Here is a 13,037-nt window from a genome sequence, read left to right as displayed (position 1 = left end):
ACGAACTTGAATAAGTCATTTACATATTCTGTAAAAGGTTAGTAATACAACTATTCTATAGTTTACTTTTGCAAATTAAGATGTATGTGAAGATAAAATATAAAGAATTTGAGTCATTAGAAGAAAACTAATATCTAAATCTATGGTATTTTATAGTGAAAGTTTACAGTAACAGGAGCTATTTATGGAATTAACTAAAACCTACAGGTGTGTGTTGGTGGAGCTCCTGACAATACGGCTTCATAAAAAAGAAACTGCTTGACTCAAGGAGACAGATAAAAAGATGTCTGATTTTACTATATGAGTTTATGGTCATTTTTCCATGAATAGTTGAGAAAATGATTATATATGAGCACAGAAAATCTAAGAAAAAGAGATTTGGTAAAGAAATAAATGACTATGGCTGGGCACAGTGGCTCGTGCCTGTAATCCCAGCACTTTGGGAGACCGAGGCAGGCGGATCACAAGGTCAAGAGTTTCAGACCAGCCTGGCCAACATAGTGAAATCCTGTCTCTACCGAAAATACAAAAAATTAGCTGGGTGTGGTGTAGTGGGCGCCTGTAATCCCAGCTACTTGGGACGCTGAGGCATGAGAATCACTTGAACCCTAGAGGTGGAGGTTGCAGTGAGCTGAGATAACGCCACTGCACTCCAGTCTGGGCAACAGTGCAAGACTCCATCTCAATAAAAAATAAAATAAAATTTAAAAAGAAACATATTATTGTTCATAGAAAAAATTAGTATATGTTACTGCTTATCAAGTGTTTTGCAACTCATTCTAATTAAGGCAAAATAACTTTATTGAAAATTGAAAATTACAAAGTCTCCATAACCAAGTGGTTGTACATTACTTAGTAATTTCAAAGTGATACCTCATTGCTCTCCTTTAAGCTCTAATTCAAAGATATATTGACTTTCTAAGAATCCGTGCAGGTCATTTCTTTAAGTATTTAGAAAAGGATTTTTATTTTACTAAGGTTATCTATTACCAAAGATTAATATTGAAATGAAAATAAATTTTAAGTACCATGATGAATATTTAGAGCTTCTCCAACAGTTTAGTACTATTTATTTCTTGCAGGCTTGTACAGCATATGTGGATTTTATGATTTCTGTGGCCAGACTGATTCGTCAGGAAGAAAGATTGCCCATCGATGAAAACCAGCTTGCTTTGGAAATGAATAAAGTTATGGAATTGGAAAAAGAAATTGCCAATGTAAAACGCATTTTTTTTTCTGATATACTGAATAATGTCAACCGCTTTTTTTTTTCTTTCCCCTCTCTATCATACTTTAAGAGTAAAAGATACAGCACTTTAACCAAGTAGTAAAAATGCATGGCTTGGTAATAGATCATTGACTTCAAAAGGACCTTTGAAACTAAAGAATTTTATAGTAAACTGGGTTCCTGACATTTAAAAGACACACTAAATTGGACAAATATTAAACTAGAAACACTTAATTGCCTGTTATAAGTGGATTTCATCAGAATTCTACCATTTACAGTCAAACTGTTGTTAGATGCCCTTCAGACTCAGGGTAAATGCAAAGCTGTTTTAGTTTAGATATGTATAGAATGTTACTTTATTTTAAAGTTTAAAGTGATCACAGAGATTGTCTCTATTTCTTTGCTAAGAAGTATTAAATCCCTGAACATAGCCATGTGACAATGTGATACCACTGAGTTCAAATTGTCAGGCTGCTGAGCTGGCAGAGGATAAGGCAATAATTTCGCAACAAAGCCCAAGGAGTGTATTCCTGAATTTCTTCTGGCTCTAGATCAACCCTTGGAGTCTGAGTTGGCACTTTCTTCCCTGATGATTCTTTGATAGGGCATTGCAGTCTCTGAGTATAAACAGCATCCAGGTTATTGATTAAACCTATGGTCAGAGTCAGTCTAGGACCCACAGAGTTCTCTTTGTCATTGCAAACTACAGCCTGCATCCCTGACTCCCTATCTACTTGCCCCTGCCATGTAAGCTCATCAGAATCTTGAAGAGTCAAGATCATGGAGGGCAATTTTAGCTTTCCTGGGGCTATGTGAAACCAAAAATCTCCTATCAGAACCAGGCTGTTCTTGGAGGGGCCACTGAATGAATGGCATTTGAATAGGTTACATGTGGTTCTGTGTTGGAAACAGACTTGCTAGAGGAGAAATGTTTCCTGCTCTGAGTTTTTGCGACTTGCACCTTCCCAGACCATGCTCTCCTTTGACCAGCATCAGCTCTGTAGTTGTTGTGTCTTATCTCAGCATTATGTGTCTATATTTTCAGTCTCGTATTAGACTCTTGTATTAGATTGGCATGAGGCCTTAGCCGTTGTTGAATCATTTATGCATCTCTAACAAAATCCAGCATAGTATTGCACTTAGGACATGTTCAATAAATAATTGTTTTCAGTACATGAATAGGTAAGTGACCTAAAGCGGAAACTGGAGCCATAGTCCCTGAGAAATAATTCCAATTTTAAACCTTTACCTTTTGTCTCTTCTCACTTAAAATTGCTTTTCCTCATTTCAGCCACTAGTTAGGGAGTTGTTATTGCAATTTTTTTTTTTTTAATTCAGTGAAAGAAATAAAATTGGATGCTGCTGCATGTAGAGCACTAAACTGGCCTGGCAGGGTGGGAGAACCGTCACAAAAGAAGGTCCATAATGTTGCCACTCTCAGATAACTTGCAACCAAATTGTGCTCTGTACCAGGAATTTTCTGTGTTACTTGCCATAAATTCTTGTAGAAACAGTGGCACCTAGTTTTCCTTGCTGAATTTTAACTAGGACACTGAATGGTAACGGTGAAGATGGGAGAAAGAGTATTTAAGAGAGAAATTGGAGATGACCATATCAAAGAAAGTTAAAATATGAAACATTCATAGACACAACTGAACTGGCCTTTAGCCATAGCTCATAAATATTGCTTATATGGTTGGCAGTTGTCAAAATGTAGAAAGATTTTTTAAAAATTTTAAACTTGACACCACAGCCAAATCTCAATAATTCTTACTAAATAAATATACTCCAAAAATCTCTTACATTTCACTTTTTTTGAAATGACAAAACAAACTACAAAAACAAGTACAGAATAGGACTTAAATTATGTTATATCTATCCTATATTTTACCCTCAAATATAGTTATGTTTTTCTACAGAATTCTTAATTCTAAAATAATGATTAAAAATTAAATCCATAGGCTACAGCTAAACCTGAAGATCGAAATGATCCAATGCTTCTTTATAACAAGATGACATTGGCCCAGATCCAAAGTAACTTTTCACTAGAGATCAATGGAAAGGTAAGTGGTAAGTTTTTTGTGCTCTCTTATTATGCCATTTTCTAAATTATAACATTGAAATATTCTTTCTAAAATTCATCAAGTTTTTATTTATTGAAATAAATGAACTTCAGTTCCTTTTTTTTTTTTTTTTTTTTTGAGACAGGGTCTCGTTCTGTTGCCCAGGCTGGAGTACAGTGACACAATCTTGGCTCACTGCAACCTCCACCTCCTAGGCTCAAGCAATTCTCCTGCCTCAGCCTCCCAAGTAGCTGGGATTACAGGCATGCACCACCACACCTGGCTAATTCCTGTATTTTTAGTAGAGATGAGGTTTGGCCAATCTGGTCTCGAACTCCTGAGCTCAAGTGATCCGCTGGCCATAGCCTCCCAAAGTGTTAGGATTACAGGTGTGAGACACCTCTCTCAGCTGGTAAAATTCCTTTTAAGGCAGCTATACAATACTAGAAACTCCCATAGGAAAGGGTTTGGAAAATACTAAAACTGAACATCTTTCTGAGAGGCCATTATATAGTCATCAGACTTGGAAAGTCACACAATAAAAGCACTAGATTTCCTTTTAACTCTGAAAAAGGATAATTTATTCATAGAACTTCCCATGTTCTCATCAAGGCCATCTACAGAGGTGTTCAGAACAATAATTCAGAAATGGAACACAAAAGAAAATCTCTCTTATAGATTCCATTTATAAACAGCAATTGACTTCTTTTTCCTTACCTAGTACTCAATAATCTCTTTTTGTGGCTATGCATTTATTCTTGTGTATTAGTTGACGCACACAGCCAAGAAATGAAGCAACATCTATGGGAAAATCTACAGACTACCACATTCAGCGATGACATTCTCTTTGGCACTAATTCTAGTTAACAAGGACTTTTCCAAAGGCATAAATTATTGAGTTAGATATCTTACGTATATTTTTTAATATAATAAGTGTTTAATAAATATGTTTTGAAAGAACTACCTAAATCACCAAAGGAAATGAAGAAAAGTGCATAGCATAGCACCCCATACTCAGTAGGTGTTGTGTGCTTGTGTTTGTGTGTGTAAAATACAGCCTAAGATATTGATAGTCTTAAACATTATCAATTCCCATTTAGAAAGACAAGATTTCATCTTTTGGCAACTCCAGACTTAGCTTCTGAAGTGTAAACATGGCATGCCTGTAGAGCCAATATTGATAATTGAAAAGATGCTGTTTTCTTTGACTTCATAATATCACTGTACCACTGCTATAACAGTATGTTTTCGTCTGTAATAGAATTTCCACTGAGATGTGTTACTGTGTTTGAATGGTTTATTAATATCCATTTTTAAAAGATAAACACTTTATACACGTTTCCATTTTTGCATCAACCAGAAAAGCTTTATTTTTAAATTTAAATTTAAATTCTATTTTTATTTCTGTATTGGTTAGACAAAGAAGATGACATTACGCCTAATTTCTAGGTATATGTTCCCTAAGCTTAAAGGCTTTGTTTTTACTCTTAAATGGTTGGTTTAATTATTCTATGTAAATAATCATTTGAAGAACTAGTTTTTATTTAAAAACTGATTGAAACAGTTGAGGAAGAATCCCAAGTGAATATCAAACTGATCAATGTGATAATTATGTGATGCAAGTGACACCCTTTAATGTCCAACCCTCTAACTGTAGCTGAATCTTGGAACCAAGAAGAGAAATACACAATTTCTGAATGTTTCATGCCTGCTTTTTTCCAGCCATTCAGCTGGTTAAATTTCACAAATGAAATCATGTCAACTGTGAATATTAGTATTACAAATGAGGAAGATGTGGTTGTTTATGCTCCAGAATATTTAACCAAACTTAAGCCCATTCTTACCAAATATTCTGCCAGGTAGGTATGTCACAGTCCCCATGTCTTCAAAGTTTGTATTTCATATCACTCTTCAGAAGCTTTGCAGCCTCATCTTTCCTGTTACTGGGTGGTGCTTTTTTTTATACAGAGATCTTCAAAATTTAATGTCCTGGAGATTCATAATGGATCTTGTAAGCAGCCTCAGCCGAACCTACAAGGAGTCCAGAAATGCTTTCCGCAAGGTGAAGAAAAAATCTCTCTTTTCTTAAGACTTAAAGCATAAAGTGATACATGGTTATGAAGGCTTGCCATGTACACTGCTAGGACATGGTGAACTTTGCGAAGGGACAAAATGCCAAAGTTGGTTATCTTGCACATATTTAGGATATGTTGCCGAGGAAGATAAGTCTTCATGGGCTTCACCATCTTATGATGGTCTACGTGGCACCATGATTGCATTGTCCTGTAAGGAGTCACATTTGGTTATTTAACCAGTTCGTGAAATAATACCGTCTTAATTTTTGTTGTTGTTGTTGTTATTGTGTTAAAAGTAATTTCGGGGTTATCTATTTTAATTAACTTGATTTTCAGGTGCTCATTGCACATTGGACATATACACAGATGGACTATATTGATGTGGGCGGTCTATTGAAAGTACCCCTACCTGGAGTTAAATAAGACCTTTTCTTAGCCTATACCTCTGTTATTTAAACCATCACCATTTTGGTACTATGGTGAGGGGAGTAGGCAGTAGAGGTTGAGGAAGGAGAGACTCCAGCAAACATGTTACTTGGAGTCTTGGAAAGAAAATAACGTTGATTGATTAAAATTTCCAGTTTTTATCTTTAAAAATAAAATGTAGACATCTTTTTAAATTAAAGAATTCAAAAATGGTATTGTGCTGAATCTCCCTTGCTTAGGCTATCCTGTTATTCTTAAATCTATACACATACAGGTTCTGTAAGTACTCAGAGTTCAGCTAAAACCTTGAAAAGCAGTAATGTGTTTTCTCATATACCATATTTCCCCCAATAGATTTATTGAATATAACTTCACATTTATGTTTGTGCAGTGGTTACAATGTTGTATTTTTTTCTAATGCTTTCTACAATGATACTAACTTGTAATAGCAAAAAGTTCTACTGGGGCATCTACTGAAAATATACCTAGTTTTCAGATCATATATAAGTAAACAATCCATTTGGATTAGATTTCATCATAGGCTAGGAATATATGCTTTGTGAGGAGAAGTGATGAATATTTCAAGAACTTAGACGAGACATTTGTGAAATGTGTGCTCTTAACATGCTCCAGACCTTTCCTTCTGGTCAAATGCCATTTCCTTTTCCTCTTCCATAGGCCCTTTATGGTACAACCTCAGAAACAGCAACTTGGAGACGCTGTGCAAACTATGTCAATGGGAATATGGAAAATGCTGTGGGGAGGCTTTATGTGGAAGCAGCATTTGCTGGAGAGAGTAAACACGTGGTAATGTTTTCAGAATGATACATTGTCAGTTATATAGGACACTATCAGTTTGTTCACATTGATGAGCGATTACAGTTCTCCATCATTTGGCTAAAATTTTATTAATTTAGGCAGAGAACCTCTGAATCATAATATGCCATTGTTTCCCAATAAATCTTCCCTTGCCTTCCCCAAGAGTCTAGTTATGTTTCTGCTCCTAATACTGTCTAGTCCAAAACCAGCTCACCGTTTTCCAGAAGCAGTGTATTTGGAGTACCCAGTAACATGTTCTATTTATACAGTCTTCTATTATTATTTATATAAACTCTTCTATTATCAAAATTGCCCCAAAATTAGTATTTTCTTAAAAACATAGAAAGTAAAACAGGATTCATTTGGAGTATAAGAAATGTGCTTTATTTTTCATTGTTAGGAAAATGAAGACAGTGGTATTTAATGGTATGGTGAAAGAATTTATTGAAATGTTGCTTTATGCTTAGCTAAACCACTAATGGTAATGACAACCCTAATATTTTATGTTAGTTCTCCCAGTATGATAGTGAAACCATTACATTCTGAAAGTGATTTTTACCTTATTGCATATATTAAGACCTATTTAATCAAGAGTGTTAATAATAGCAATATTGCTTTTAAAATATAATGGTCCCATATATCTGTTAGCTTAGGTCACAGTTTGTCTATAAATTTACATTTATTAACATATTAAGTCATACAAAGATAGCATGTAGCTCTATTTTTAAAAATCTGTGTTACAAAGAATGAATTAATGACCTATATTTGTCTTCTGTTCTAATTTGAGGTTGAGGATTTGATTGCACAGATCCGAGAAGTTTTTATTCAGACTTTAGATGACCTCACTTGGATGGATGCCGAGACCAAAAAGAGAGCTGAAGAAAAGGTAAAGAGCAAGCAGCTAACCAGCAAAGAAAAATCTGTATAGGAAAAATTAACTTTAAAAACATTTAGGAAAAAAAATATAATCAAAGATTGCATAAAAACTTGTAAGCTCTTTCAATATGTAATATTTCCCAAAAGAGTTTTTGTGGATAAAGATGTATTTCTACAATTTGAATCTTTTATCTCTGCAACCAATACTCTAGCAAGGTGAAAATGTTAAGTTTCTGTTCAAGCAAATGTAAGGTGGTGCATTATTGGTGCATTATAAGATCTATAATTAAAGAGATGTTGAAGAAGCTTTTTGATAACTATTCCTGCCCACCCATAATGTGTAGCTTTTATTGAGACCTCTGGTCTAGTTTTCTTTTAGAATTAAATCACATGGAAGGATTATCTTCTTTCAGCTCTCAAAGAGCCCTGAGTGGGTTAGGCCTAGAACCTCAGCCCCCAGTATTGCTATTTTTCCATCACTCTGGCCAGGTCTTCAGACATTCAGGTTGGATTTGCTCCTTTCATGCCACAGCTGTGCATGACATGGTTCTGCTTGGTAAAGCCAGTTGGATTGTTCTGGATCAGCATTTCCAAAGTGGTGTCATGAAATACTGGACATGCAAGTTGTTCCACAAGAGGCTCATGGTCAAAAGAGTTTAGTATACAATTCTCATAGGAAGGCTTCCCTCATCTCACCTGAGGCCAGGTTACATGCTCCTAGGGTGTGATTTTATCATACTTGGGAGTTAATATTTATTTCACTGCTTATCATTGCTGTTTACAATAAGCTCTTTATGGGTGGGGTTGGGGGGACAGAAAATATCGCCTAGCATTATATCCTCAGTCCTTTACAACATACGTGGCCTTTGGAAGACCCTTGAAATATGTTGAGTGAATAAATTGATAAATTAATTTCCCATCTTGGACATTTATAATAACTTATGATTCTAACCTTATAATCTAACCCATTTTTAATTGTAAGAAGTCCTGCAATAAAGAAACTTGCTTAATGTTTTTGCTACAGTATTTACCCAAAGTAATTGACAATAAATTTTTTTGTGTGTACTAGTTTATACTTTCTGTAGAATTTGTATCCTTTAGCACACTCTTTAAGGAAATGTCTTACAGGAAAGAAAGTATCATTGAGTGGGGGCTGGTTTGTCATGACTGATGGCAAACCTACAAGAAAATGGGTTTGGCCTCAGTGACATCAGTGATACATATGAGGTCTGATCCACTGACTGGGGAAACCCTGGGCTCATGTAACAGATTTTCGATAAAACCACATCCATTTGATGGCAAACCATGTAACTCGGAGATACAGGCTAAACTCCTCATGAAAATTTTAAATTAATTAAATTATTTGAGTGATATGAAGTGGTAGAATCAGAAGTCAAATATCATTGAGAAAACCAAGATAGAAATAAAACAAAAATAGAAATAGCAAGTAGTAAACAAGTGATAATGAAATAATAAAATAAGTAAAGTAAACCATTTTAAAATAATTTAAAATGAACTTTAGAAATAGTAGTAAATAGGCCGGGTGCAGTGGCTCACTGGTGTAATCCCAGCACTTTGGGAGGCCAAGGCAGGCAGATTGCTTGAGCCCAGGAGTTTCAGACTAGCCTGGGCAACGTGGCAAAACGCTGTCTCTACAAAAAGTACAAAAATTATCTGGAGTGGTGGTGCATATTTGGGAGGCTGAAATGGGAAGATCACTTGAGCCCAGGAGGTAGAGGTTGCAGTGAGCCCTGATTGAGCCACTGCACTTCAGCCTGGGCAACAGAGCAAGACCTTGTCTCAAAAGGAAAAAAAAAAAGAAAGAAAGATAGTAGTAAATACATGATAAATATGAGCTGGAATAACAAGGAAAACTCTGTTTTACATTTTCCTAATTAATGTCATTTATTGAACTTGAGAAGATAGATACACTGACTTTGGAGAATAAAGGAGAACATAAAAACTCCAGGAACCAATATTTAGGAATAATATTCACAGTAAACCTATAAGCCCATATCTGTTTTCTCAGCCAAATCAATAAGGCAGAAAGATAATTATAACCTGTTAGAATGGAAGCTCTAAATATTACTCCTTCTAAAAACTTGAAAAAATATAAAAGCCTTTGAGAGAAAAAGTTCATAAAACTACAAAATATGTGGAACAATGAGTTTTGTCAGTTTTCATGTTGGTTTTCCTGAGAAAGCTGCAGCCTGTAAGGATAAGGCATTAGAAACTCAATTTCAGACCCAATTTTCCTTTGTTCTTGAATCTCCCAGGAAAGAACCATTGCAAAGTTCTCTGTTTAAGAATGTCAGACACTCGTTTTATGAACAGTATGGATCAAGTTATTCAATTGCTAGTCATGGACAGATTATAAGTGTGTATCTGAAAGTTACATAATCATCTTCACATTCAATATTATAATTTTCATAGGCCTTAGCAATTAAAGAAAGGATCGGCTATCCTGATGACATTGTTTCAAATGATAACAAACTGAATAATGAGTACCTTGAGGTAAGTCTCTATAAAGACTCTGGACTACTGATACTTAGGGCTGATAGTAGCGTCATTTTTAGCTATGGGGTGCCTGAAATTATGTGAAGTAGCCGAAAACCACAGGTCATATTATATAAAGCCTTCAACGCTGGCAGTGCTGGTGCCAGAATGATATTTGTTTTAGCCTTTTTGTTTTCATTAGCCAGGATTATATTTGGTTATTGTTCATTTGGTTTCCATATATTCCATTTTAAAAACAGTGAGTAAAATCTGGTGTCCTTTAAAGAGTATCAAGGAAGGGATAGACATCAAGGTGTTGAACAACAGGCAAGCTCCTTATCACGTTTTCCACAGGCTTCGAGTTTTCCTCCACCTTCTAAGTTCTCCTCTACTGGATAAACCAGTTCATGCCTACTGTATTTTAAAAACAAAACAAAACAAACCCTGATATTTGAGAATTGGAAACTATTTTGTTCTGCGCTGGTAATGTAACAGCTAAAAGAGCAGAGAGTTGCTTTAAGTCACTACAGTGCTGATTTCAGATTCAACTGAAAGTCCTGTTGCTAACTTTGTGATCACCACAACTCCATGATATCCTGGTGACAGCGAGGTGATCCTTGCCCAGGTCCTGGGATGACAGTGATTCCTCATTCATTGATTACTAGTCTAGCATGGGGATTTGGAAGCCATACTGCCTCCTTCTCTCTTTCCATTTGCAGAAGAAACTTGACTTTCTCTTTTAAATGATCTGGTTACAGTTGCAAGCCCCAGGGGTCCTTATAGCAGGAGGGCAGTGGCTAGGAACATAGACTCAAAACCAAGTTCCTTGATTCCAGATCCCAGTTCCACCACTCAGTTTGACTAAATTGTATCTCAGTTTCCTTGACTTTAAAATGGGGATAGGAGCCCTTAGTTCATCGGTATTAAATGAGCATAATATTAGATTCTATTAGTATAATAGAATTGAATGAGTATAATGTATAATTTGAAGAACTTAGAACAGTACTTGGCACATGGTAAGTACTAAAGAAGAATGTATTATCCATATGTGTTATGTGAAGATTAATATCATTAAAGTGAGGTTTGTTTGACACTTGATTTCATTTGATTATCATAAAATAATAGACTGAATTTGTGATTTGGCTGGAGTACTGACCTGTGATATACTAATAGAATTAGGTTAATTGGAACTAGATCCTTTTTTGGTAAGTTTTTTAATGCTCTCTGTTAACTTTATTGACTGATATAATTTAAGAAAATCCCTATGTTTTTTAGCAAAAATTTTGAAGATATTGGTTTTAATATTTCTCCCCAAATCTTTTATATAATATAGTTGAACTACAAAGAAGATGAATACTTCGAGAACATAATTCAAAATCTGAAATTCAGCCAAAGTAAACAACTAAAGAAGCTCCGAGAAAAGGTGGACAAAGACGAGTGCGTATATTCTCGTTTCTAACGTGCTCATTTAGAAGCAGGTCTTTCCCTCCTTTCTTTGTTGGATTAAGTCAAAGAGCCTCAGTTAGAAAAATATTAAAAAGTACAAAGTCCTCTTTTTATTGAGAACTTCTAAAAGCATCTAATTATGGTATACTAAAGATATGGGTCAAGAATTTAACCAGATTAAAATACCTTTTCCATTAAAGTATCCTCAAATTTACATTTCTTTAGTTTTGCCTTATATCATTGCCTGTCAGCTCAATTTTATTTGTGAACAAGATTCTCAAAATCATCTTAGTTTAAGTAAGCCAATTCATAGCTCCTTTGAGCCTTCTCTTAGGCCTTACTCTGTGTCCAGAATTTTCTTCTGCTGACAGCCCCCTTTTTTCTATCAGTCAATCCCACAACTCCATCCCCTTCATAGATAATGTAAGACTTTTCTAATCGTGTGGTAGTCAAATAGGAGATACTGGGAACAATTCTTATTCATAGTCTTCTTATGCTCTTAATCTCTGCTTGTTAGTGACATCAGTACTTCATAGTATTAGTTTAGAGTTTATTTTTTCTATTAAATAGATATATCTAACATATTTACCAGCATGTGTGTTTATGCCCCTAAATTCCTAGAACCACTTATGTTGACTTTTTCTCCCTAGGCTCCTAGCCCCTAGAGAATAGGGGCTATTCCTTTTGACCATAAAGTTTCAGCATCTAGCATACTGAAGAATCTCAGTTAAAACTAAATTAATGACTGAGCGAGCAAGTGAAAAATAAATATACTAACTTGATTTGTGTAGTAACTAACACAATAACATGCCAAAGAGGTGCTTGTTTCATTCATGCATTCATTTATCCTTTCATGCATTTATTAACATTTTGGAACATGAAGTCCAGGTGTCATTGGGTACTAGGAGAATCAAAGGTGAACTTTGATTACATTACAAGAGCAGAAGACAGACAAGACATGATATAATAAACAGCACCACCAGGAGAGAAATGTCGTGCCAAGCAAAGTACAAAGTGCTGTGGGCTTATTTGATGCTAAGACTGTTCCGTTCTCAGTAAACCAAGTACAGGTTGGACAAAACTACTAATAGAAATGCAAATACATTTCAGTAATAAATCTAACTCAGCTGCTAAAATAAAAATGGTCACATCTGACTGGACCCAGTGGCTCACGTCTGTAATCCTAACACTTTGGGAGGTTGAGGCAGGCAGAGCATGGGTCAGGAGTTCGAGACCAGCCTGGCCAACATGATGAAACCCTGTCTCTACTGAAAATACAAAAATTAGCCAGGCATGGTGCCATGCGCCTATAATGCCAGCTACTCAGGAGGCTGAGGCAAGAAAATCACTTGAACCCAGGAGGTGGAGGTTGCAGTGAGCCAAGATGGCACCACTGCAGTCTAGCCTGAGCCACAGAGAGACACTCCATCTCAAAGAAAAAAAAAATGGTCACATCCAAACATTTCATTGTCATGGCTGGTGAATATATACAACATCATCTTTAACAAATTCAAGAAATTGAGGAAGTCAAGAAGTCTGCATGTGAGACACCTGAGTTAATCATTTAGCTAAAAGGCCCTCCCTCTGCTTTTATAAGTGGCTGGCACC

General features: G+C 35.6%; 1 protein-coding gene across 7 annotated transcripts in view; it reads left to right on the top strand.

Annotated features, from left to right (window-relative positions):
- Positions 1-13,037, top strand: part of MME (membrane metalloendopeptidase) — an 88,642-nt gene that overhangs the window by 44,867 nt on the left and 30,738 nt on the right. For all 7 annotated transcript variants that reach the window (XM_033203612.1, XM_033203643.1, XM_033203613.1 and 4 more), the window contains 8 exons: positions 1,083-1,217; positions 3,190-3,291; positions 5,014-5,150; positions 5,260-5,353; positions 6,471-6,599; positions 7,399-7,497; positions 9,921-10,001; positions 11,317-11,420. In XM_033203612.1, the coding sequence (XP_033059503.1) occupies positions 1,083-1,217; positions 3,190-3,291; positions 5,014-5,150; positions 5,260-5,353; positions 6,471-6,599; positions 7,399-7,497; positions 9,921-10,001; positions 11,317-11,420 (881 nt within the window). The remainder of the gene's footprint in view (positions 1-1,082; positions 1,218-3,189; positions 3,292-5,013; positions 5,151-5,259; positions 5,354-6,470; positions 6,600-7,398; positions 7,498-9,920; positions 10,002-11,316; positions 11,421-13,037) is intronic.

Source organism: Trachypithecus francoisi, unplaced genomic scaffold (genome assembly GCF_009764315.1).
Source record: "Trachypithecus francoisi isolate TF-2019V2 unplaced genomic scaffold, Tfra_2.0 Lachesis_group0, whole genome shotgun sequence".
NCBI lineage: Eukaryota > Metazoa > Chordata > Mammalia > Primates > Cercopithecidae > Trachypithecus > Trachypithecus francoisi.
Note: the sequence above shows the minus strand (reverse complement) of the source record. Positions and strands in the feature narration are given on the sequence as shown.